Source organism: Anopheles bellator, chromosome 1 (genome assembly GCF_943735745.2).
Source record: "Anopheles bellator chromosome 1, idAnoBellAS_SP24_06.2, whole genome shotgun sequence".
Lineage (NCBI taxonomy): Eukaryota > Metazoa > Arthropoda > Insecta > Diptera > Culicidae > Anopheles > Anopheles bellator.
The window spans coordinates 59,546,328-59,571,524 of NC_071285.1; the positions used below are offsets into that span (position 1 = coordinate 59,546,328).

The 25,197-nt window shown below is 47.7% G+C and overlaps 3 protein-coding genes across 6 annotated transcripts; 1 reads left to right on the forward strand and 2 right to left on the reverse strand.

Moving 5' to 3' along the window:
* Nucleotides 1-3,472: 3,472 nt before the first annotated feature.
* On the reverse strand, nt 3,473-9,577 carry LOC131216026 (general odorant-binding protein 70). Its single transcript, XM_058210424.1, has 5 exons — nt 9,540-9,577; nt 5,272-5,428; nt 3,915-4,133; nt 3,667-3,859; nt 3,473-3,606 (listed from the first exon to the last, which is right to left on the reverse strand). Exons 1-5 carry the CDS (start codon nt 9,575-9,577, stop codon nt 3,515-3,517), a joined length of 699 nt encoding a protein of 232 aa, XP_058066407.1. The 3' UTR covers nt 3,473-3,514.
* Nucleotides 8,922-23,224, forward strand: LOC131205607 (2-oxoglutarate dehydrogenase complex component E1). 4 transcript variants are annotated; one of them, XM_058197775.1, is made up of 12 exons: nt 8,922-9,022; nt 12,121-12,335; nt 12,401-12,541; nt 12,602-12,805; nt 14,760-14,862; nt 15,355-15,414; nt 16,282-16,772; nt 16,846-18,461; nt 18,522-18,666; nt 18,732-18,886; nt 20,898-21,041; nt 22,362-23,224. In XM_058197775.1, the coding sequence occupies exons 2-12, from the start codon at nt 12,246-12,248 to the stop codon at nt 22,459-22,461; spliced, it is 3,249 nt and encodes a 1,082-aa protein (XP_058053758.1). In that variant the 5' UTR covers nt 8,922-9,022; nt 12,121-12,245; the 3' UTR covers nt 22,462-23,224. The 4 variants fall into 4 exon arrangements, with proteins under 4 accessions (XP_058053758.1, XP_058053759.1, XP_058053761.1 ...); XM_058197776.1 differs by lacking the exon at nt 15,355-15,414; XM_058197778.1 differs by lacking the exons at nt 14,760-14,862; nt 15,355-15,414; nt 20,898-21,041 and adding an exon at nt 13,684-13,801.
* A 1,174-nt stretch (nt 23,225-24,398) lies between these two features.
* On the reverse strand, nt 24,399-25,138 carry LOC131216116 (RNA-binding protein 8A). The gene has a single exon (XM_058210527.1). The coding sequence runs from the start codon at nt 25,048-25,050 to the stop codon at nt 24,556-24,558; it is 495 nt and encodes a 164-aa protein (XP_058066510.1). The 5' UTR covers nt 25,051-25,138; the 3' UTR covers nt 24,399-24,555.
* Between the last annotated feature and the right edge of the window lie 59 nt (nt 25,139-25,197).

A 25,197-nucleotide genomic window follows, 5' to 3' on the forward strand; every position in this document is an offset into this window, starting at 1 on the left:
GCTTATCACGCGGTCAGTTCACGAGGTCGCTGCTCAGCTAATCCATTTTCGGGTTTAAATTTCACACCTTCTGTTGGGCCTTCTGCACTTAACCACGTTTTCGCCCCCGTTATAGGGTCTCGCTCGCGAAGTCAAACTCACACTGTTCGTGGCGGCGAAAATCCGTACCTCTTTATATACATTCCCGCCCAACCGGACCCAACCGAGCTCCGTTAATGGCGCTTTTCCGCCGAAAAATTAAGCAAACAAAACGGCAAAAAATGGAGGGAAACACGAAAAGAACGCAAAGCCGAGCGAAACAATAATAATAACACGATGCCACCCGCTCCGGCGCTGGCGCTGGGTGGGAGGCCGCCAGATTCTCGGCAGATTGCTGTCGCAGGCCGGCGGCGGCGGTGTTGGCGCTTCCTCGACCTAACCCGTCCCCGTTCCGATTTTCCCGCCTCGTTTCGAGATTTTAGATTCGGAGCTGGCCTGGGCGGCGGCCTGGGCGGTAAAACGCATGCGCATGCGTGTTGATTGGATGGCTCTATGACGCGTTTTATGTGCCGCGTGTGTGCCGCGGCCGACAAACAATGGAATCCCGCTGCTCGATATCGATCTTTTCGGGTTTATCGCACGCCAGAGCGGACCACCCGGCCCGTTCTGCCAGAACCGACCGAGAGTTTCTTCTTGGTTTGCTGCTACTGCTGCGAAGAGAGGGACCATTATGGCTGGCACATGTGTGGCCGAGATGTTGCCAGAGGCCCACAAGCCCGGTGAAGCAAACGGTGATCAAGCACGGAGGTGATTTCATTCATAAAACATTATCTTTATGCTCCTACACTTGAGCAACCCACGCTGGGGGGGCTTGGGGTGCCGTCGGCATGTTTGAGGCCAACGGTGCAGTCTGGCACGAGGTTTCCATTAAACGTCGGGCATCAGGCATTCCGATACTTGAAGCGACAGAAAACAAAACGATAACTGATGTTGGAATTTGTGATTGAATTGGAATTGTATTTCCTTGCGTAAAATAATAAGTTTCCTATTTTAATTAAACAAACTTTTGGAAACATTTTATTACATGCCATTACAACGCCACACGCCCAAAACTGATGCGCATGCACCACATCCCGGAGTAAAGCGGAGCTTTCGACAGTCTTTTTAATGATGGGCTCGATCGTGTATGAGTCTTCCGTCGACGCTGCGGATGATGAACGGTGGTGGAGTGGTGTGCTCGGCGCATCATCGCACGAAACGTCGGTCGGCGGCCGGCGCTGACCGCCCGAAGACCTGAATCTTGCACACCTCGCCCACCTGCTTCCAGCATTCCAGTAGAGATACAAGTCAAGGACAGCCTCATTATGACGGGGCTGCCGGGCGTTCCCTTCAATTGTTTCTACGATCACGATCGCGATGAAACCCGCCCGGGGGGCCACACTACCTGTCTTCGCTGCTGGTGGTGAACATGGCCCCCCCACCGAGACCCGCAATAGGTAACACCTCTCCATTAGCGCGCGGGTCTCACTACAGGTGGTGTCAGATTATTTTGGCAGGATTTCCTTCTTCACCGCGGCCGCGCAGGCTCAAATGATTGATCGTCTACCACGCCATGTTGATTCGAAATTTCTGCGCCATTATGCAAAATTCTTCCAAAAATCCAACTCCCCCCCCATAACTGACCGAACAATGGCCCCGGCGGGACAGGCAAATTTTCACGAGCCAGCTCCGGAAGCGGTTCGTGTTGGGCCGCCTACTCCTACAACACCGCCGAATCCTTCATCCGGAGTCCGGAGCATCAGCGCGTGGTGTGACCTTACCCCTCGTGAGGTTCGTTAGCATCCAACTGGGTAATGATTTATGGCAACGGTAGCGATCCTACCACGATAGGTCCGAGCTTCGCGCAGACACCGGACGCGTGCATCGCGCGAACAGCGGGCGAGGAGCCTACCGACGGTCTTCAACTTGGAAGCTCGTTTCCGTCGCAGTCCACGATGGTCTCGGGGTAATTATTAGTTCGTATTGTTTGTCTCATCAATCTTCCCGGCAGGCGCTAATAGCTGGCAACATTATTGACCCAGCCAGAGCCCAGCAGCTCTGCGCAGTAGTTTGTTGGTTTACGGTGTTAAGGAATGAGTGCTCCACAATTAACCTTCCATTAAACGAAAAGGATGTGTGACTTCCACGCGATCCTCTTGTGCGCGTGCTGATCGACATGAACTTGATTTGCGTACGATGGCCTCGCGATATATCGGTGGAACTGAGGGAAATGATTTATTCTGTGATTTCACATTTTGATTAAAACAGATTGTTTCGCTAATAACCAGGTGAGAGCATGTTGGATAAGCGTTGCTCATTAAAAATGTATCCCATCACGCACGTGGCATCGATATGATCACTTTTGAGAATATTTTGCACCGTTTCATACGCAGCAGATTTCTTGTCAGTTCTTTTCTCGTTAAAGAATTTTTCTGACCATACACCGAGCAACCAGACAGCGAATTGTGTAAGATACGACAGTAAACTTTGTCGCCATCTCCGAGGTCCGGCTCCGAAACCGTCGCTGAGAAACAGCGGAAGAAATTAATTGGATAATTAAAAACAATCGATCTTTATCGTCCAAATCTGCCGGGCCACAATGTCGCACTGTTGTTCTCAGACATACTGGAGAGATAGAGGGCAGCAAACCGTTAGGCCGGGACATCTTTTGAGGGTGCTGGTGACCCTGCCGCTGCTGTTGGAGGTGGAATGAGTGTTCTGGGGTAGGCGCTTAGTTTTGTGGACGTGACTGCGATCAGTCATCTTTCGCATAGTGTCTCGGTGGGCACAGCAACTAGTCCATTTGGAGGATAGAACCCATTGTTTCTGCCGTGCTGCCGTCCCTGAGGTCCAATGCCGAGGAAGTGAAAGAGTTGTAAAGTGTTCCGTTTCCTTCTAGGCGCCATAAATCCCACCGCGGAGAAGGTCTAAACCCAGCTGACGAAACTCTTGTCAAATTGCCTTAATTTCCTGTTGGATTTTTTTTGTAACAGTTTCGAATCTTTTCTGTGCTCAATCTGCTACAAACTCATCGCAATCACAAAAGTGCGTTTCACAAATCCGTGCACAGTTTTACACGCTACATAGGAAAAATAGGTACTGTTGAAATTAATTCATATTTTGAGACTGACCTTTCAAACCATGTACTCCATTGTTCGGTTTATGCAGAACAGCTCATTTGCATAATTTGCAATGCAGTTAACCGCCCAATAAGGAACTAGTTGAACACAGGAAAATAATGTCGTTACATAATTAAAATACTGTGTCAGCTGTAGGCTTTCGTTGCTCATATTTCTGCTGATTATCATACAAGATAATAATGTAAACCATTTTTAACTCATTTAATAATGAAAGTAGCTGATTTTATTCATAAACCAAATGCTTAAAACACAATTTTTATTGACTTCTAAGGGTTACTTCTTTTGTAAAATTAAAGACATCACATAAAACACCAATCCCATCCGTCCCCGGTTCCCCAGCATCATCCTCTCGTTAGTCAGTGGTGGGATCGATCGCTACAGTAATCGGTGATCATATCCGAGATACAGTCAAACACGTCGAAAGCGACTTCACACTGCTCGAAGTTTTCTAAATTAAGAAAAACCAACATTATGATCATGGCTCTGGAGGCACGTGGGACAAGCTTACCGGCTAAATCGTTCCGTTTGATCTGATACTTCTTCGATGTGCCCTTCAGGCAGCGATCGACGCCTCGCAGAGTAGCCATGAAAAAACCGTGCTCATTTACACCATCCGTGTAGAGATTCACCAACCCATCCAACGTTGGCCATCCGTTCTTGTCGACGGCGTCATTCTTACGGTACACGCACTGCATCAAACACTGGAATAGGGAAAGGTTATGGCATTTCGGGTGATAGGACCAATAGGATTCTTACTCCTGCAATCCACTTGTCTTCGTGCGAAACAATGGTCGGATGGGAGAAATCGTGCGATCCGCTGGAGGAGTCACGCTTTCGTCGCTCGTGCCACTGGCCACTCTCGGCGGTGTAGATCTTCAGTGCGTCCTCGATCAGGCTCGATTTGATCTCCTCCTGGCACTGGTGGATTACCATGTCAACCTTTTTCGAGATGTTCGGTTTGCTGAGGCAACGCTTCTGTGGACACGAGTCAATTGGAAACTTTACTGGTGGCCATTTATAAGGATAAAAAGGAAAGGAGTCTAAAGGTACATATAAAGGATGTCAGTCGTGGCCGGTTTGTAGCGAAGTGCATTTTATGAGGCACTCGTCTTGACCATTTCTGATTGGGTCGACGGAAACTAGTTTTTCTCTTTCTCCAATGAACTCCCTGTCCAATAAAGAAGCTCTCTCCCCAGTTGCAGGCACCACGCAAACTTTCGGTGTCGAAGCTGTACCGGAGATGGTGTAAACTCGAAACTTGTCCCCTGCCATACCTATTTTCTCCATACACCGAGCCCCATCGGAACATTGCGTTGAATGTGCATTGCATTTACCTTCTTCCAGACGATCACGAAACCCTTCGAGTTATGTAATGCGTTGCAATTTCTGCCAGAAGCATGGGGGCCAGAGCGATTTTGGCAAGCAATAAATAAGGCAACATAAGGTCATTAACCTGAGGCAGTGATTCAACATCACGCGACCTTTATAAGAGGTCCTCTACTATTTCGTAATCGGTAACATGATAAACGAGAAATAAAACACTAAATATGCAGTATGGCGTATTTGGGAAAACACATATGCTCGAGTGTTCTTGGGCTCATTTTAATGCAAGTTACCAATTTAAGAGCCAACGCCTCTCGTGCAATGGGGAAAATTAACTGATGCCAAACGAGAGAAACATAATAACACCGAAAACGCAAACTATTGGTCGCTTAGGAGGTATCTAAACTTCAGTTTCACCCAACCGTTGGTCAAGGTGAGTGAGTGGCTTTGGGGCTCGTTATTTTGAAGATTGGCCAACCCATCGACCGATTCCAATGCTGTCTCGGTCTCATAGCTGATTCAAATTTTTAGGTACTTTTGGTATAAAAAAAACCCGTATGCCGTGTTTATCAAACTGCCTATTACAAACAACATGATCTCTCTGAACTGAACTCAAAGCAAACCCGAATTTCGTTTGAGGGTTCGTTTGTCTCGCAAGGTTACGTTCGGTTGTGCAAGTGATGCCACTTCGGTCACAATTCGTACCATTACGTGTGAGTTCGATTACGATTGCATAACGCTGTAACAGAGGATCGCTGGATGGTGGCAATGACCACCGATTCGAACTCACTTTCGGTGCATCGGCCTGTACCGTACGAAGCATCATTTCGCCGCAGGCCAACGAAACCCACAGCATCAGGATGCCTCGGAAGTTCATCGTTCGTTGAACTTTTAGCCGCTGCACCAATTTGGAGTCTCTGCTTAATTGGTCTTCCGCTAATGCGGCACTGTGAATGACGCCACTTAGGTGCACTGTGCACTTGAACTACGAAAATTCACTGAGGCCACTCCGGGGTTTCGCGTGCTGCTAAGGATGATCGCACCAAAACGCGACTTTCCGAGGCGGGATCTCGCTGCTTTCTGCTCTACGGTTGCTGGGTTAACGGTGACTGCCATTTTCACCCCAAGACCCCCGAGTGCTTCACGAACCACACATGCACCTGCGCTTATGTTTGTGTGTACGCACACCGTTTTCGGCTCGCACACGCGTATTTCACGCAATGTTTGCCATGTGCGCGAGCAACGTGTTGCGCGTGGTGGCGCCCGTGATACTGGAAGGGAGATTCGCCACGCGGTGGTGGGTCACTATTTCCACACATGGCCCAAACGAACCGGGGATAATCTTGCGCCAAATTTGGAAAGGAGTTTGCAGTTCTGCGGCTGCGCCAAAGAGAGGAATGCTGCAGCTTCAGCAACGATCATCTTCTAAGCAGTTCATTGCCAAAGAAAGTGAATTGAAGTTACATTACCGAAGTTGCGGTGCAATCGTCTCTCATTAGGAAACATTGGCAAAGAATTAAATAATAATTCGCAAATTGCCTAGCGTAGTAAAATAGCAGATGCGAGTTGAACTCTTGTGAGATAGGATACTTTTGTCTTCTATAAAAATCAATGTTGAATTGAGTTGAAGTTTTCCACGAAAAAGACAAGTAAAGCGTTTGACGCAATTTATACAAATTAGTTGAAAACACATAGTAACAATTTGAATCAGCACAAAAATACTTAAACAACTAATATTAAGCTTATTCAATTTAAAACACAGATTTACTTTCACGCACTTTTTAGGCACAGGCACTGGGATAAGAATAATGCGGCCAAGATGCGGTCAAATCGCATAAAATTAGAAGCTGCCCCCGACTTAAAGTATCAACGGGTTGTTTTTTGATGGTGTTTGCTCACAATAGGCGCACATTAAAACATTTCTGTTGCTGTAAAGGAGTTTGGCGCCCCAACATAGAAAAAGGGCTGCTTAACATCGAAGGCTCTGATTATTTCAGGCGTACATAGGACATAAGTATTGCACATTGCACATCTAGCAACGGTTTACAATTTCAATTGAACTTTAATTTGAATTTGACAACTGAGTAGTTCGCCCGCTTCCCCACCGTGGCGCTCATGCTGGCTGTCAACGGGAAAATTTGTCTCACTCTAGCGTTAGCTATCCCTTTCCCGTCGAAAGTCACATGTAGAAAAGCAGAGGCCGGGAACGCAAAATGTCAGGTTTGCAAACCTGCAAGTGAAAACCAGGGACCGGGAACGTAGAATCTTCAAAACCATCATAATACATTTTTTTGACGTTTGACGTAGAGAAAAAGGGTTTTACGTTAATATAAAACGTTAAAATTGTATATCGTGATATATCTGTGCTGCGTTTTGTGAGGTAAAGAAAATGCTTTTATAATCTATCAATCTATTAATCGGTAAACGCGCGATGGAATCCCGTGTTGAAAGAGTGAAGGTGCATTATTAGCCACTCGTAGGCGTGAATTATGTAATGGGAATCGCCGGAAAAGGACAATCGAACGAAAAACGTGTGTCCTTGATTTAGGCACTGCTTCTGTGTGTTGAAAATGGGGCTGCAATGCGAAAAGTGCCGGGCAGGTGGTGCCAACTTGTGATGCAATCGCATTTCGTTAAACAGCCATCGTGGCAGTGCGGCGACTCTCGAAACAGCTTTCATAGCGCAGCTGTAGGAAATCGGCTGAGAGAATGGACTGTGAAATGCGGGAAAATTCCGAAATGGCAGCTCCGAGGAGGCAATGTGATTGGAGTGTGCAAAACCCGCAGGGACCGGCAGGGAATTCCGCATCGAACGCGTCATAAAAACCCCCGCCGTGCCCTAGGCGCATCTGGCGGGTTGCTTAACGAGTGTTTTCTATTATAGCCTCTCTTCGTTTTTAGGTTAGAGACACGTGGTCAAAATGTGGACGTATTAATGAGGTCAAAAGTCTCACAGACGAGCCTCCTCGCTTTACTCGTAGATTCATTCGGGAGCACAATTGAAAGGAAGAGAGAAAAGTAAAACAGCGTTAGAGGATGACCAGCCCAGGCCCGCTGATAACAGCATGGGACAGAGATCAAGCGCTGCGTGATTGTTTACCCCCGTGGCCACCGACTCCCATCAAAACATGCGCATCGTTCGGATTCGGACCCTGATTCGCTTTAAACTGGTTCGCGAGCCACATGATTGGGAGTCATATTATTACCATTACGCTCATCGGATGCTAATTGTACAACAACGATGATCTCCTCTTCGTAGCCCCTTGGTGCGATAAGTAACAATGAAGAAAGATGTTAATTTATAGCGACGCTCGTGTCGTGTGACTTTGAGCGGACGCGTACTTTGGCCGCGATAAGTTTGTCGCGCGTCCTCAATCTATCTGCCTCCAGTCCGGATGAATCTGGTTCAAATGTTCCCGGCAATCTACGCAGTTGCTCGTGGAGAAGATGTGTCCGTTTACGATCGTTCTGGCGCGACCGTGTCATCCGCCATGATAAGGTGTTTGAGTTTAAAATGCAGCTCGTTATCGTGCTTGAAGCGTATCTTCTCGAACAGATAGCAACGATCTTGCCGCCCCATTTAAAGCCAACTCGTGACACCGACGGTAAACGACCGCCGAGAATGATCAACGCTGCCGTCACCAGTCGTCCTTCCGCGCTGTCCTACGGAGCCCCCGCATGCCCGTTGACACACATTCGCGCCCTCACGGGCGGGCATTTTTCACGAGCAATTGTTCCACATCGGATACGGTCACAAACTTGATGGTTCTGTGTTGGCTACAAATACTAAATGGCTGAAAGAGAAGGTCAGCTCGCTCGCTGGTTGAACGCCTCTTGTTGCTGTCCACAGGGAACGGATTGTTACCGAACTGGCTGTTGGTCAACTAATCCTCTGCACGAGCGGCAATGTAAACGAAAATGTTGCACTCTAGGGGATTTCCTTCGCGATTCGTATTCCGGTCTTACCACGTGTTTCTAATTGCGCCTGAGTTCATGCCGGGCGTTTGCTCGACCGCTCTGCTTTACCTTTCACTACCTTTAGACACCATCCACCAACTAGTGACGATCGCGGTCCCCCAAATCACGTCTGTGGCATGCAAGATACGAACCGCGGTATCATAAACGTAAGATAACGTGTAAAGTCTTTCAATCAATTTGAAGACTCGCGCACACAATGAAAAAAGGCCAGAAAGGAACTTTATTGTTTAACGGATGACTAGACTTTTGACGAACCGTATCGTGCCAACTCGGGGTGCGATACGCGCCCCCAACGGGTTTAATAGTAGTCGACCGCAATCGATGCTACTACCTATACTCTCTACCCGACGCGGAGAGATATTATTGTCACGGGCGGTGGTCAGTTGATTGTGTTTGTTTTTTCATGCCATTCTGTGTTTTGCATTGGCTCGCGGTCGCGACCAAGCTCACTAGTTGCTCGCGGGTTGTCGTTACGCGAACATTCCGAGACGAAAACTGCCGGCGTAAGCGGTTTAGTGGTTCGCAGAAAAGATCCGTTTAGTGACGGAACGCGATCGTTAGAGGTATGTTGGTGGTATTATATATTGTTGTGATAAAATCGTTTGGTGCCGATTGAGTCCATCTGACTGAAAAACGTCCGTATTTTAAAACCTCACGGACGATTAAAAAAAAATCGGCATTCCGCTTACGTAAAACATGTGTAGTTATATTTTTGGCAGTTCTACGTGAGAAGCATAATTCAGACGAAAATAATCACCAATCGTTTTTGCGTTTTTGCACGTGTTATGTAATGGAAAATATTTCCATCCGAAGCGTAGCTGAATGAGGCGAGACGGAGCAGCACGAGTAAAGGTGGAAATCAAATAGAATCATGAGAGGCAAGCTTGCAGTGTTTAGCTCACGGTTGATTTGAATACATTGTAATCAAACCAAGAACTCGCTAACTTTGGAAAAGAATCGCCAAAAACGAAGTAATCTAACATGTGCGAAAAGTTATGGTTGATCGTGTGAAAGCAAAGATCGCTAAAGAAATTACCCTAACAACAATTGGCATTAGTTTCCCCTCCGTTAGATCATTACCTTTCGTGGCCCAGAAAGCGCGTCACCGTTACCAGCATCTGTTTCCCGCCTCGAGCCTGAACGGCGTGAAAATGATCAAAAATAGAAACCGCGGTCGAAGCACTTGCGACTGTGTGTGAAAGGAAAACTGTTAGCTTTATCGACTAACTTTTCTTCAACACGTGTATCTGTGGTTGTGATGGGGGGATTTTTTTAGCCCAAGGTTCTCAGTGGTTATGCAAAAGCTTCTATCAGTGCCCACCACCCCTCCGAAGCTCGTGGACGAAAAGTTTTACTGTATGTTATTTACTATCGGAACAATTCACTCAAGCTGTGAGTGGCGACAAGGGGGCTAGGCTTGAATTATTACTTCATTTAACTCAAGCGAGAACTTTATTTGCATTGTCTCTTGTTGATCTGCTGCCAAAGATGATCGTCGGCTATGGATGTTTGCTGCTGGCATTGAAAGCAAACACGCCTCGCGAGAATGCCGCTCACTCGATCAGCGCAAAAGTTTATGAGGACAAGGCCAAACCGGCACCCTCAGACGAATCCTGTACCTACCGCACACAGTGGCGTCCTCCAAACCGTTGCCAAAAAACCCCTCACACACAATCGAACAAGTTTTTGTTTTACAATTTTATTTTTCGCGCCATGGAGGCCACCAGAAACCGGTTGTTAGAGGACAAACCCGGCATCAGCTCCGTAGCGATCATTGACTCACGCCGATCGCCGGTAGATTAGCATTCTTTTATGTATATTTCGCCGTCAATCCATGGCTCACGTGAATCCCACTGCTCGTAAGAACCGGTGTGATCCGGTTTGCTGTGACTGTGGCTCCGTATATTATGCTGTTTATAGCGTTTTTTTCTATTGGAGTCAGGGAGGGATGGCGAAGCGCCGGCCGATCTGTTGATAATAAATTCCTTCTCTCGCCCGCACTCCGATGGCTACCAAACCGGCGAAGATTGTGATGGTTCGAATGACGAGAGGTTATCACGTGCTACGCGGATTGGCGTATGCGCGCCTCCGCAGTTTAAACGGCGCGCCGTCATATGACAGCAGCGCCAACGTCCGGTGACGCATTCCCGTACTTTGGCGCCGTCGGCACTGTGCGTCATCTGATTTTAAGAAAAGATTGTTGCAGTATGATGTCACACTTGATATCATCGCATCAGGTTAGGCGTCTTTTCCTTTTGCAACCATTCATGGAATTTGAAAGAAGCAGTTAAGCTTCTCGACAATTGTCCTCGCCATGAAACGAAATCTTTGTGAACGGGACAAGCATCGAACTGCGTAGTAGAACCCACTGTCTCGTCCGCATGTCCTTGTTTCGGTCTTCTTAGCAGATGGGCGATAATTATATCACTGATCGGCCGATCGGCTTCTGCTGCACAAGTATCGTGCATTCCTTATTTTAGCCCATTGACGCACGACGGCGATATTTGTCCATCGTTGCTTGAGGGGGAAGGTAGCGCTATCGTTCCCAACAAATATTCCATTCAAAGAGCACCTCAAGGTCACACTGGCCTAGAGTCATACAAAGTAATGCGGTTCGCGGCCAATCCCTTGGTGAACGAATTCAATCCGCTGATACGACTGCAGTTCCCATGCCGCGATCTCTCAGACGTACCAATACTGTGAAATTCAAACAATCGATACCAGCGCCGTTGCTGTGAGAACAGCGAAGGGGCACGGTGGGTTAGGGGCCAGAGGGCAGAAAATGTACCTCGTGATTCAATGTCAAGGTCGCACACGATAGCTTGTCGCCTGGTTCGATGCTCTAGAAGCTGGCGGCCAACCTCTTTTCCTTGGCCTAGGCGTTTTTCTTCGCGTTCCACCGTTCGTCGAAAATTGCCTCTGGCGTGGTTGACAGGACTTATTTATAGACAAAACCACGAACGGTCGCTCCGATATTTGGTGGAAGGGGCGAGGGACCATCTTAAAATTGAGAAAGCTCACGAAATTTAAATGAATTCTATTGTAAACTGCAAACATTCGGATTAAGGAAGTAGTGATAAACCTACCATATCTGGCAGGCCATAAGCTGATCAGCATAAGAGCAGCTGATCAGATGACGATGTTAATTTGGTGTGATACTGGCGCAGAGATTATTGGGTAGCCGATAACAATGTGGATGCCATTAGCAAAAAGTGTTTGCACATACGCATGATAGTACTTTACGTGACAATTTGAAAACTGCTGATAAATAATGGAATGTGATTTTTTTGTAGTTTAATGTACTATAATCCGTGATGAATCCGTCGGAAGTTAGTTAGTCCATCAGTTGGATTGTGAATAGTGTCCGATTGTTTTCACGCTGGAGCTTTGTTTAGAACATTTTTCACGCTTGTTATTTTCCAATAATGACACCTCGCGTCACTATGTCAGCCGCAACGTGCCCAGATAAGCCAAATCAACTGGTGGCAAATGTAGTCGCCACCTACTGCGACAGTTTGATAAGGCCTGAAATGGTTTCAATGCTATGTCAGATTTCTATGGCGACGGGTTTTGCGAAAAATCCTCATCATAGCAAACCATCACTGAGTACTGACTGTGAATGAAAGCAAATTTTCGATTTAATTTCATTTATCCGCCACAGAATCTGAGACACAAACCGTTGTCTACCGGCAACACGGATCTCTGGCCATCCGTAGTTTGAACTTTTGGATTTTTGCAACTCGGTCGCTGGACGATTAAGCAACAGCACAGTACATCACCATCAAAATGCATCGCGCAAGGACGGCTCTACACCTGGTGAACCCGATGGGTCAGCAGAGCTTCGGTTCTTTTCTGCTGAAAACACCGGCATCGAAGGTACGCTGCGATTTCGCTACATTCCGCTTTCCTCAGATCGTTAAACCGTTTCTCTTCTTCCACAGCTGACCACGGAGCTGGTGGCAGCCTCGTCGGTGAAATTGTACAACTCCGCCGCGGCAGAACCATTTCTGAATGGGTCTTCATCGAACTACATCGACGACATGTACAATGCATGGCTGCGGGATCCGGCTTCCGTGCATGCGGTATGAAGCTAACGGTCTAGTTCATCCATGTTTCCCTAACACTATCACGTCTCGTTGCAGTCTTGGGATGCATATTTCCGCAACAATTCATACGCAGGACCCCCAACGCTCGTTCCGTCACCGAAGCACCACGTTCCCGCTGCACAGTACCTCGGTAGCTCGCTGCCCGCCTTGGCCGGCGCTGGCGCCGCCGTGGGTGGTCGTATCGACGATAAGCTAATCGATGACCATCTTGCCGTTCAAGCTATCATTCGCAGCTACCAGGTAATATTGGCAGTCCCTGTGTGATAAAGTTGTCCTTCCGGCAATGCTCCTGACTCTAATGCCTGACACGCCTTTCTCCAGGCTGACATTCGTAGACATCGCTCTCTCTCTCTATCTCTCTCTTATCATGTGTCCGCCCCATGTTCCGTCCTGTGTTCCACGTTTGTTCTATTTTTTGTCCCTAAAATGATCCCGCGACGCGAGAAAATCGATCCTTGTGTGACGTTGTGTTATCCTGCAGCGTAAAAGAGCAATGCAGTAATAACAGTGGCCACCCTAGTGCCGCTATGTAATCAGCTTCGTTTCGTCCTAAAAGAAAAACGCTCCTTTCGTAGTTCATGTTTTGGATTTTTGTTTTGGCTTTTTAATCATAAAAGAATTATTATTCCGACGACATTTTGGTTGAAATTAGATTGAAGCTGACGCGTTTCGTTTTTATGTGTGGCTCCCCCAAATCTCGGTATCCGTTAGATTGCATGATTGTATTTTATTCTAGATTCAGTGGGGATCGACGACGGAATGCTGTTCTTGTACGGCCCAAGACAGGCATTTCCATTGTTTCATTCCGTTCCTATTGCTCGGGGCTGCCACAGTGTCTCGGAAATGGCACGGGTAAAAGTAAACTATGGAGGTTAAAATAACAAACCATATACACTCGACGATCGCATACGCTCCGTAACCTGTTTTGGCTGTAGAACGCGTAACAAAACACAGGGCACCCTTCTACGTGAGAGAACGACGGGAAACACGCCATCATTAAACATTTACGACCCTTAACGTCGTCCACAACTGAATGGGGAGCGAACACTAAAAACAACCATTAAAATATCTTTAATATCACTACTCCCTATCACCACCGAACTCATCGAATCCTGCAGTCCCGTGGTCACCTGGTGGCGGACATCGATCCGCTGGGCATTCTTAATGCCGAGGTTCAACCGGATAGAGCGCATCTTCGAGCAAATGAAAAAGTTACCCGCACTTACATGAACTTTGGTAAATTGATAAGCCTTACTTACTCCTTTTTACTACTTACGCTACTATTACTACTCAATTCAACGCCTCTAACATGGGTGCGCATTTTAGTGGTTAAGAAGGTAACTGACAACCCAGATCCCTTCCGGTTTTCCTAGCTTGAAATTGAGATTCGGAAGCAACGAAAGGCCAAGCTTTGTGGGATCAGATGATCCAACTGAACGGGCCATTGGAATGTCCGTGGCTATCTTTTAATGGCAATGGGGATTCTTCACACAAAATAGCCAAACATATTCACTAACACATTTGTGTGTCTCTAGTGTGTAGTAGTTTGTGAGTAGTTTAATTATTTAGTCGTGTTGCGTCAACTAACCAGAACTCTGTTCTCCGCACCCGGAAAGTGCATTCTCGTATGTTTGTCCTGTGTTGGTGATGATTGTTCGTCCTGTTTTGACCGCTGGTGTGCTTAATGTTTTATCCGCTCGTTTGTAAAACATTCCCTTTCTCTCTTCGACCGTTCCCCTGTGATGTATCAGCCCACAGAATCTGCCAAAATATTGCCGTTAAATGACACACTCTTCTTGTCCATAAGAAACTCTAGATTGATCTTTTACCTTTCTTTTTTCACTCATCCTTTTCTCTTTTCTTGTTGGCGATATTATGTTGGACTAATATGTACAAAAAAATATATCAATACAACATACAACATGCAAAAACATACAAACAACGCTATAAAATGTGTGTTGGTAATGTCAATGCAAACCCGCAAACACCGCAATTTAACCTTCCGCTACCGTCACTGTTCCGCTACGACTGTGTCACACGCGTCTAACACCATCCAATGATATTTTACCTCACGTCGTGTGTCGTGTGCACCTCTCCGTGATCGGTCGAATCCAAATCGGAAATCCACCGAACCACGGCGGACGCATTTGGCGGGCTGTTTGTGCGGGCGGGTGTATGTGTGTAACGTGTACAGATTAGAGGGCATAATGTAGCCCGCCTTGACCCGCTCGGCATCAATAGTGCAGACCTGGACGATAAGACTCCGCCGGAGTTGCTGTATTCGTCCTACCGTTTCGGTGAGTATCGGGTGCGTTGGGCAGTTGTTTCCTCGCGTAGCGCAGTAAGAAGAGAGCCAACACATTCCCTCCTCACACAAGCACCCCGTTAGTGGCCACATCACCTTCAAACACATCAACTTTACCCCTCGGTTTTTATAGGCTGCAGTCTTACGTTTTCCTTCCCTTCTTCACTATCTCCCCGGGGCAAAAAATTGGACAATGCAGGGTGTATTTTATGTTTATCCGGAAAAGACTCAAGTTTACGGCGTATCCTTCATTCTAAAGAGTTGTCCCAAAGCGACCGTTCACACGTATATTTGGTTTCATCTTTGACCGCTAGCTGCACAAAATTCCTGAACAACCAAGGACAGCAAATGGCTGAATTATAGTTTCTAATTTTCTTCTTCTTTTCTCCTTCATCGTTACACTCCCGGTCACACCCGGTGTTTTGGTTGATTTTGTTCTGATAAAACGAACCTTGCACATGCCCATTCACGCATAAATTATTAGTCCCGGCCAGGATTTTGGACTGTGTAAGCGAAGAAGATCGTCAACTGCTGTTGGGCATGAGTAAGAAAAGAAGGACACAGAACAACTGGTCTGTTCCGTCCGCCTATTTCTATAGTTAAGAAGCGCCCCGTATCTTGTGATTCTTTCGACCCACACCCCCTCCCTATCGCCTGGGATGTTTGACCCCCGTTTGTCTCTGTTATCACCGAGTGGTTTTTGGTTGGTTTTCTGTTACGCTTTTCTTCTGATCCACGGAACTATGCAGCTTTCTTTCGTTACATACACCTTCCCGTTTCTATGCTTTACTTCCTCCTAACACGTGCCAAACACTAACTCTTGATGCACCCACACTGAAGCGTTTCTACTGCAAATATTTTAATGTGTGCTGCTGTTCATTCCTGTTTTATCTTTGCACCCGCTTGAGAATGTGGGAATGCCGCATAAAGCGTTTTAAGTTGTAGGAAATTGGCCGCGATCGGCAAACATTGGCATACTGGAACCAGACCCTGGCTGCCCAAACCCAGGCTCCCAGGGGTTGGTTCATTGAAAGGCTATCCGAATTTCAATTGCTTTTTGTAATGCCTCTTCAGCTTAGTTGTAAGTGAGTGAGATCTCTTATTAGATGTACGCACAGCACGTAATACCGAACAAACGTACTTTGGACAGACCACCCGGTATTGCTTGTTGTGCACAGATTGTGTCCAGTAGTTGCAACCTAACAAAACACGATAGAGTAAGGGCCGTCAATGCAGCAAAAAACGTTCAATCCCCTCAAATCCTGATTCGATTGAAGACGGTGACGGGACGCTGCGTTGTTTGGTTCGCGGATGATGTGTGTGGTATTGTGTAGTATTAAATCGTCGAAATAAGGCCTCTTCGTGAAAGTCATGCTAATTGTTATGCGATTGTTTTCACCCACCGGAACAGAGGAATCCGACATGGAGCGCGTGTTTAAGCTGCCGAGCACCACGTTCATTGGTGGCAAGGAAAAGTTTCTGCCGCTGCGCGAAATCCTGGGGCGCCTCGAGAAGGCGTACTGCAACAAGATCGGCGTCGAGTTTATGTTCATCAATTCGCTCGAGCAGTGCAACTGGATTCGCGAGCGCTTCGAGACGCCCAACATCATGAACTACAGCAACGATGAGAAGCGTCTGATCCTGGCGCGTGTCACGCGTGCCACGGGCTTCGAGGCGTTCCTGGCAAAGAAGTTCTCGTCGGAAAAGCGGTTCGGGCTGGAGGGCTGTGAAATCATGATTCCCGCCATGAAGGAGGTGATCGACGTGTCGACTCGGCTCGGCGTCGAGTCCATCATTATGGGAATGCCGCATCGTGGCCGCCTTAACGTGCTGGCCAACGTGTGCCGCAAACCGCTGCATCAGATCTTCACCCAGTTCGCTGGATTGGAAGCGGCTGATGATGTAAGTGTTCGCAAAGTCCATGTGGCATGTTAACGTTGTTTCTGACCTGGTTTTGTGTATCTTTTCTTCGAAGGGTTCCGGTGACGTGAAGTACCACCTGGGAACGTACATCGAGCGACTGAATCGCGTGACGAACAAAAACATTCGTCTGGCTGTCGTGGCCAACCCGTCCCATCTGGAGGCCGTGGACCCGGTCGTACAGGGCAAAACGCGGGCCGAGCAGTTCTATCGCGGCGATGGTGAGGGTAAAAAGGTAATGTCCATCCTGCTGCACGGCGACGCTGCGTTCTGCGGCCAGGGTGTGGTGTTTGAAACGATGCATCTGTCGGATCTGCCGGACTACACGACGCACGGCACGGTGCACATCGTGGTGAACAATCAGATCGGCTTCACGACCGATCCCCGTCACTCGCGCTCTTCGCCGTACTGCACGGATGTGGCGCGCGTTGTCAACGCACCGATCTTCCACGTCAACGGTGATGACCCGGAAGCGGTGATGCACGTGTGCAAGGTGGCGGCCGAGTGGCGCGCCACCTTCCACAAGGACGTGATTATCGACATCGTGAGCTACCGGCGCAACGGTCACAACGAGATCGATGAGCCCATGTTCACGCAGCCCCTGATGTACAAGAAAATCCGCGGCACCAAGCCGGCGCTGGACATCTACGCCAACCAGCTGATCAGCGAGGGTGTCGTAACGGCCGAGGAGGTGAAGAGCGTCAAGGACAAGTACGAGAAGATTTGTGAGGAGGCCTTCGAGCAGGCCAAAACGGAAACGCACATTAAGTACAAGGATTGGATCGACTCGCCGTGGTCCGGGTTCTTCGAGGGTAAGGACCCACTTAAGGTCGCCCCGACCGGTGTGATCGAGGAGACACTGGTGCACATTGGCAACCGTTTCTCTTCGCCACCACCCAACGCGGCGGAATTCGTCATCCACAAGGGCTTGCTGCGTGTGCTGGCCGCCCGCAAGGAGATGCTCGAAAACAAGACGATCGATTGGGCGTTGGCCGAAGCGATGGCGTTCGGTTCGCTGCTGAAGGAGGGCATTCACGTGCGTCTCTCCGGTCAGGACGTCGAGCGTGGCACGTTCTCGCATCGCCATCACGTGCTACACCATCAGACGGTCGATAAGGCCACCTATCGACCACTGTGCCACCTCTACCCGGATCAGGCCCCGTACACCGTCTGTAACAGCTCGTTGTCGGAGTTCGGTGTGCTCGGGTTCGAGCTCGGCTACTCGATGACCAATCCGAATGCGCTCGTCTGCTGGGAGGCCCAGTTTGGTGACTTCAACAATACCGCCCAGTGCATTATCGATCAGTTCGTCTCCTCTGGGCAGGCCAAATGGGTGCGTCAGAGCGGATTGGTGATGCTGCTGCCCCACGGTATGGAGGGAATGGGCCCGGAGCACTCGTCGGCCCGCGTCGAACGATTCTTGCAAATGTGCTCGGACGATCCGGACTACTTCCCACCCGAGTCGGACGAGTTTGCCATCCGGCAGCTACACGACATTAACTGGATAGTGGCCAACTGCTCGACGCCTGGCAACTATTTCCATCTTTTGCGCCGACAGATTGCGTTGCCTTTCCGCAAGCCTCTGATCGTGTTAACACCAAAATCGTTGCTACGTCATCCGGAATGCCGCAGCAACTTCAGCGAGATGACTGATGGAACCGAATTCAAGCGGTAAGAAGCAGAAGCTGAGCTGATTGTTCGGTGGTTGATGGTTCTCCCCTTTGCTCACAGATTGATCCCGGATGCACTGACCGCCGAGAACCCGAATGGCGTCAAGCGAGTCATCTTCTGCACCGGTCGTGTGTACTACGATCTGCTGAAGGCGCGTCGCGATCGTCAGCTGGACAGCAGCATCGCTATCAGCCGCATCGAACAGGTCCGTCCCCAGTTCTCGACGGCAGGTGGTCAACACAAACCATTAATCTAACGTTCTTGCTGCAGATCTCACCCTTCCCGTACGATCTGGTGAAGGCGGAGTGCGCCAAGTACCCCAACGCCGAGCTGGTGTGGGCCCAGGAGGAACACAAGAACCAGGGCTGCTGGACGTACGTGCAGCCTCGCTTCGATACCGCAATCAACTCGACGCGTGATTTCAGGTAGGTGCCAAGTGTGCGCAACTCAAACTGAGACCAGTTTCCACTTTTGCGTTCCCTTTCCTTCATCCTTTTGCTATAACTCATGTTCCCCCAATCCCGACCAATCGACTCTCTCCGCGACAGACACGCCAAACGTTTGCGGATATAAAATGTTTGTCGTTCCTGCCCTGCCCTTTCGTGTCACCGCCTTCGTATTGCCAACCTATCGATTGTAGGCTAATGATTGTTATGATTATAGACGTACCCATCTTGAGTGTGCCCTCAGTTGTTTTGGTGAAAATTAAGGTTGCGGAGAGTTCCCTTTCGGTTCGCACATGTTTTTGGACACGAAACAAATTACTCATACACGTAAACCTCCTTTTGCCTGCTAACACACTACACACGCGCACGCACTCGTACACTAAACACCGTCGATACTCTTTTATAGTATTAAACATCACCACTCACGAACGACACATTCCAGTTCCCTCCACATTGGCGCCTCCACAGTTCCTCTGCCAAATGCGCCCTCTAATTGTACAAAGACAAAACCTTTCCTCTGTGGTAGGAATAGGTATTGCTACTACTCTACTTGCTACTACTGTGCCAATATCTCTGTTTTGCTCCTAATCTATCTTTCTGTCTATCGTAAAACGCACCGAAAAGCACACTCTGAATGCACTTTTTTACCTTTTGCGCTAGTTTCTCTCCTTAACACTTCTTTAACTATTTTTTCGTCTTCTCGAGCATTCATCGTACTGCTAGTAGTGATTCCGTATTCCGTAGACACGCTGGGTGCGTTTCGTAGTACTGTAATTGGCTGTTGAACGAGCGAGAATCATAAATCACACGCGCGGGATGGGTCGTTTTCATCAGAGCTCTTAACGATGGTGTTGGGCGCCGGATGCACTGATCCGTACAAGCTAGATCCGTACAATTGGTGTGTGATGCCTACATATATTGGTGAAGGTTAGAGGCATAATAAGAAATCAGTGTTAGTGGCACGTAAGAATTGCAAACTGATAATGGCTACAGAAAAGCACATTTAATACAGAATTCACCCTCTCCCGATCCAGTTGCGTTAGTTGGTAGAGTTATCCCTCCCAGAGTGTCCGTTTGAAGTACAGTTTGATTTCCTTGTGGTCCTAACATCCACACGCATTGTGCCTGTTCATGCGCAAGTTCAGACGGGCGAGACATGCCACGTACCGATTCCGTATGTTTCCGTATTGTCTTCGCTTGAAACGCCTTAGCTGTTCCACTTTGGATGATGTATGATTTGGAATCCCTGTTTTGTGTTTTAAGAGTAATTTTAATTTAACGTTTTGAGTTCCACCAACAACAGCATACCTTTCGTAAATTTCCTGAGCTCAGTATCATTCAGTTCCTTCCTTTTTTATGCGTTAAAAGTGCTTTTTGAATCAAGTATATTACGAGAGTCACGTGAAGGCCACCCAGATACCTCTCAACCTACCCTTCACCGAATCAAACTTCCGAAGCTGACCAAATAAGCGAATGGGGTGGACAGAAAACCAACCACAAACATACGACCAACCGGAGGCCCTCCCTCTCGTTCTCCATTTTGCAGCCTCGAGGGCGACGGAGCGATCGAAGGTTACAAAGACGTGTTTGACGCTTACAAGCCCAAAAAACGGTCATCATTGGACAGCGGCGGCCACAGTGACAGCAGGCAGCAGTCCACTGCGGGATCAGTGCATTCGAAGCCAAATGTCACGGTTTCCGATGGAGCCACCGGTAGCTCTACTGCCGCTGAGCCCCATTCGGCTACGTCCACCGCGGCAAACGCGTCGGAGTCTTGGTTTAGTCGTTGGTTTGCAAGCAGCAGCAACAGTAGCAGCAGCGGCAGCGGTGGCAGCAAACCTGCCCATGCTAGTGATGCTGCTGCGGACCGTAAAATTGAAACCACATCCACCACATCACTCCCCTCATCCACCACCACCACCACCACCCTCACTAACGATGATCGTAGCCAAAATGCCAATATTCATAACCACAACCATCATGCCCGTAGCGATGACAGCGTGCAAGACGAAAAGCTTGTGCAGCAGAAAACCGGCCAAGGATTCAATATCCCGCAGGGTACCTTTAACTCTCCAACGAGCGGTTCCGCTGCCAGCAAGGGTCGTAAAGTGCGAATCTCATCGCGACCACTTAGGTGAGGGGTCACAACAACAAAAACGTATTCCCAAACTCTCTCTCTCTCTCTATTCCTATATAGCACCTTTTACCCCACATAACTGCTATTGCTAGCGACTACCATCGTACGTCCGCTTTCCCGCCGGTGCCGATCGGGTTGTAGTAAGGCGCAGGTTGCTCCTGTGCGACAGTTGCTTCGCTGTAGTAATGCATCTGGTCTAGTCCAATCGCCCCATCGCCGCAAAATCCATCGATTCCGGTCACCCGGCCATTTTGTCACAAGCTACATTCCGCTTCCTTTTTGCTCACATCCATTGATTGACTAGAACCCAGTTGCAATGTTTGCGTGTGTTGTTGGTATCGTCTGGCACTGCCACGCGTTGCGTAAAACCCAATCGGCTGGCTAATGCTATGAACTTTTCTTTTATTATAATTTTCCGTTATGGGGCTTTTTTTCAAACACGAATTGGTTGAAGCATGTGCGATCATGCGTATTGATTGGCGATCAAATTGCTTTTGGGTTTTTTGGTTATTAATTTATTTGTTTTTATTATTTCGAGAGTTTGCGTAAAGTTTGGGAAGTAATATGCTGCTTTTGTTCATTTGCAAAGTTTGCTTGATAAAATTATTTGCTCTATCTGCTGCCAAAGGTTCACGTTGTTGTTTCGTTTTTCCAGTTGTTGCGGTACCGTTTTAAGTGACTAATACCTGTGCAGATTATTGATCGTATTCCAGTATCTAGCATGATTGCTGTTCCATCACCATCGTTTTAATCCCTTTGACTAACTGTGTTACCTCTAGGCGTAGGTCTTGCTAACATGTCCAACATTCCTTTAATAGACTGTGTTTTCAGCGCTCGCCTTCGAATGTCTGTCGTTTGTTGGGAGTGTAGTGGTTCACACTAACCTTCTAGCTTTGGATTCAATTGTAGGACAATTGTAGTGCTGATTTCTTGTCACATGTACATACACAATGTCGAAACAAAACACCTCTCTTGTACACTCAACTGTGCGTTACATGTTCCTGTGTAGTTTACAAAGTGTTACTCCATCTGAATGGTCAACATAAGCCCCCAACTAAACCACAACCCTTCTTGTATCCTTCCGTCACTTTTGTGTTCTGTAAAGATATTAACCATTCAATCGTTAAACACAACGCATTGTTGCTAATGTTGCTGTTGAAACACAAAAATTATATACATATATCTGGCCCTTCCCAACGGTGTATCCTCCATCTCGAACGAGGGCAGCATCTAAACTTATTTTTCTGTTTTATTTTTCACTCCCGCGGCCGATGTCTGGCACTACTTGCTTCTCCCTTCCTTTGTCGGCAACAACAGCTACGTTGGACGTCCGTGCGGTGCGTCGACCGCCACTGGCTCTAAGGCACAACACGTGAAGGAATTGAAGAACCTCCTGGACGACGCAATGGCCTTATAAATTAAGTTCGACTTGTGCAACACAATACTTCGCATAAAAACACTGGACACTGTTATTGTTTGTCTGTGGGTATTACCGTACACATTGCTGTCCGCGGCCGACACAATTGTGCCGGAGAAGATCCGGTGAATAAAGTGGACGATGACGACGGCGGAGGAGAAAGAACCACAAGAACACAGGGACCTTCGACTTGACTGTTAGTCAAACGCCGAACTAATGCTACGATATTAAATATGAATTACGTTAGTCCCACTGTGCAGCAACAACACAACAACGCGCACGCGAGTGATGCTTGGTTATTTATGAAGTTTTTCACTAGTTTTAGTAGTTCCCCTATTTAATATACGGTAGGCGAAAAGGGCAATGAACCACCCATCGGAACGCAAACAAATCAACAGGAGCAGCCGAAGACCATTTGTATCATCGCCCTCCAGATCCCAGCTGCAGTTTCAAGCGAAGGACGATAGAGTTCTTCTCATGTGTGAGAATGGCCTACACGTGTGGCGCTTCTAGATACATTTATTTTTAATTAGTGAAAGATCCATACCGAACCGAAGCAAGTCTCGGGTCTCAGATGCGCAGGAAATCAATGTTGAAATATTTATTTATGCTAATATTCTTACGGTGTGTCAGACATGGGTTTGGCCGCGAATGACTCGGCAACCCGTAGACAGTCCTGTCGCTAGTGAGTGGGGCGCGGGTATAGTCGATGTGGGAGGACGGGTCTGTCGTGATAAATAAATGCACAGATGGAATGGAAGCAGTTTTTTGTTTCTTTATTTTCGTATTGAATTGTGTGTGCGAAGGCTTACACAACATAAATTCGTAGAACCCACCCATCGGTAGTTCTCGAGCGAAGTTTAGGTAGATTTTACGTAGCGAAACCAAACCTTTTAGATCTATTCAAGCAACAGTTTAACCACACATTAATACTAGCTGTAGGATGGTTAAAGCGTTTTATCACGATGAAATCGATTGGTGCTTTCATTTTTACCGTAAAATAAACAAGAATCAAACCCTTAAATGGACAAAGCGACATAACCTATTATAATCCCAGTTATGGCCCACTTGTACCTAGCAAATGGGGAACACGGACAAGCAACAACTAAATGATAGAATACACACGCTCGTTGCATGGCGATTTAAAACTGCATTCAGATCATAGTCTTGCCGCCTCTTTGATAAACCCTAAATCGTCTTTCGATTGGACACGTGTCTGGTGTCTGTGGTGTTAGAGCGGGCACGCTCGCCGTTACGGTAATTGCTGTTAGTCCGAATTCACACGCACCAAGTGCTTCTTCAGCGACTGTACATACACTTGTTGTTCACTGATAGCAGATAGGGAAGAGTAGGGGAAAGGCGTGAAGGAACAACCCATTGTTACGGAAGGAGCTAGGCATGAAAATTTGTGAATATATTTTGGACGCACTTTTTAGCACTACTAGTCGCACTGATTCCCGGCCGCTGATGGAAGCCGAATGTCTAAATAAACTATCAACAATAGGCCTATCCAACCTGTTCTATACCAAAATTCATGCTTAAATAGCCGCACTGGCCACTGGAACGATTGTTTGGTGAATAAAGCTGAATGATTAGTTCATAAAAAACCTTAAAAATACATCCTTGACCAAATGTGCATCGTCGCAGAGTGTTACCGGTGGCCGCCATTGACGATCGAATATGCTTTTCTTCTCTCGCAGGTATGTAGGAAGAACGACTTGTGCTTCACCGGCAACCGGAACGAAGCCAACTCATCAACGGGAACTGAAGCAGCTGCTGGAAGAAGTCATCAGCTACGCCAAGGAACCTCCGAAGACCCCCATTTCAGTATCTGCTGGTGCAAAGCTGAAACGCTGCCCTCTGTTGTTTTAAAACGCCTCGGAATTCTTTCGGTTCGTCGATTCAACTGTTCACGTAACGAAAAGGTAGGTTTTGAAATTATAAGGTCCAGTTTATTTCATGTCGCGTATTTCTTACAAAATCCTCTATGGGACAAGCTAACCGTTAATCTGTGGTGTGTGACAAATGGGTGGCTGTTTAGGGCTGATCGTGTCTTTACCTAAAGAATTGGTATGCATTTACTTTCGCCTATCTCTATCGCCGGCGGCGGTCGCTGGATTTTTTGAGCTTTTTCGGTCCCTTTACGAAGCACCAGTCGACGGCAATCGTTTGGCCCAGAATTTCCGAACCATTCAACGCTTCCTTGGCCGCCATCGCCTGCTTATACGTTTCGTACTCAACTAGTGCGTACCCCTTCAGAAAGCCGGTCCGGCGGTCGAGATTCAGGTGAATGTTTTTAATGTCGCCAAACTCGCAAAACTTCTCCTGAATGTCATCTTCCTGCGCCTCCTCGTGGATGGATGTTACAAACAAGATCCACCCCTCGACCGAGCGCTGTGGACCGGGTTCGGCCTCTTCCTCGTCGTCCTGAAGCCGCTCATAGTCGATTGTTTCCCGGGGGATGCTTTCATTGCCGAACCCGCGTCCCTTTCGCTTGCGTGCCTTTTCCTTTAACCGTGCGATGCCCTGGTCTCCATCTTCGTCCACCTCGAACTCTTCGTGGTTGTAGATGTCCAACACGTCCGCCATTGTGTGAACGGTGTGATAAAGGCTTCCAAAGCTATATTTTACCGAAATTTTCACCGCCTAGATCGTGTTTGCAAACTTTCTCTACGTTCCGAATGTTGTTCTTTGCTGCGCCTTTTGACAGTCAGCTCGTGGTTTGGCTGTCATCCG

Excerpts from the sequence above, each read along its gene's own strand:
- LOC131216026 (XM_058210424.1), bottom strand. The coding sequence starts at position 9,577 with ATGCTGGTAACGGTGACGCGCTTTCTGGGCCACGAAAG. Across the intron at positions 5,429-9,539 it reads CGCTTTCTGGGCCACGAAAG|TGCCGCATTAGCGGAAGACC; the intron begins GTAATGATCTAA and ends CGTCATTCACAG. Across the intron at positions 3,607-3,666 it reads CAAACGGAACGATTTAGCCG|AAAACTTCGAGCAGTGTGAA; the intron begins GTAAGCTTGTCC and ends TTCTTAATTTAG.
- LOC131205607 (XM_058197775.1), top strand. The coding sequence starts at position 12,246 with ATGCATCGCGCAAGGACGGCTCTACACCTGGTGAACCCGATGGGTCAG. Across the intron at positions 14,863-15,354 it reads GTATTCGTCCTACCGTTTCG|TCCCGGCCAGGATTTTGGAC; the intron begins GTGAGTATCGGG and ends ATAAATTATTAG. Across the intron at positions 16,773-16,845 it reads GATTGGAAGCGGCTGATGAT|GGTTCCGGTGACGTGAAGTA; the intron begins GTAAGTGTTCGC and ends TTTTCTTCGAAG.
- LOC131216116 (XM_058210527.1), bottom strand. The coding sequence starts at position 25,050 with ATGGCGGACGTGTTGGACATCTACAACCACGAAGAGTTCGAGGTGGAC.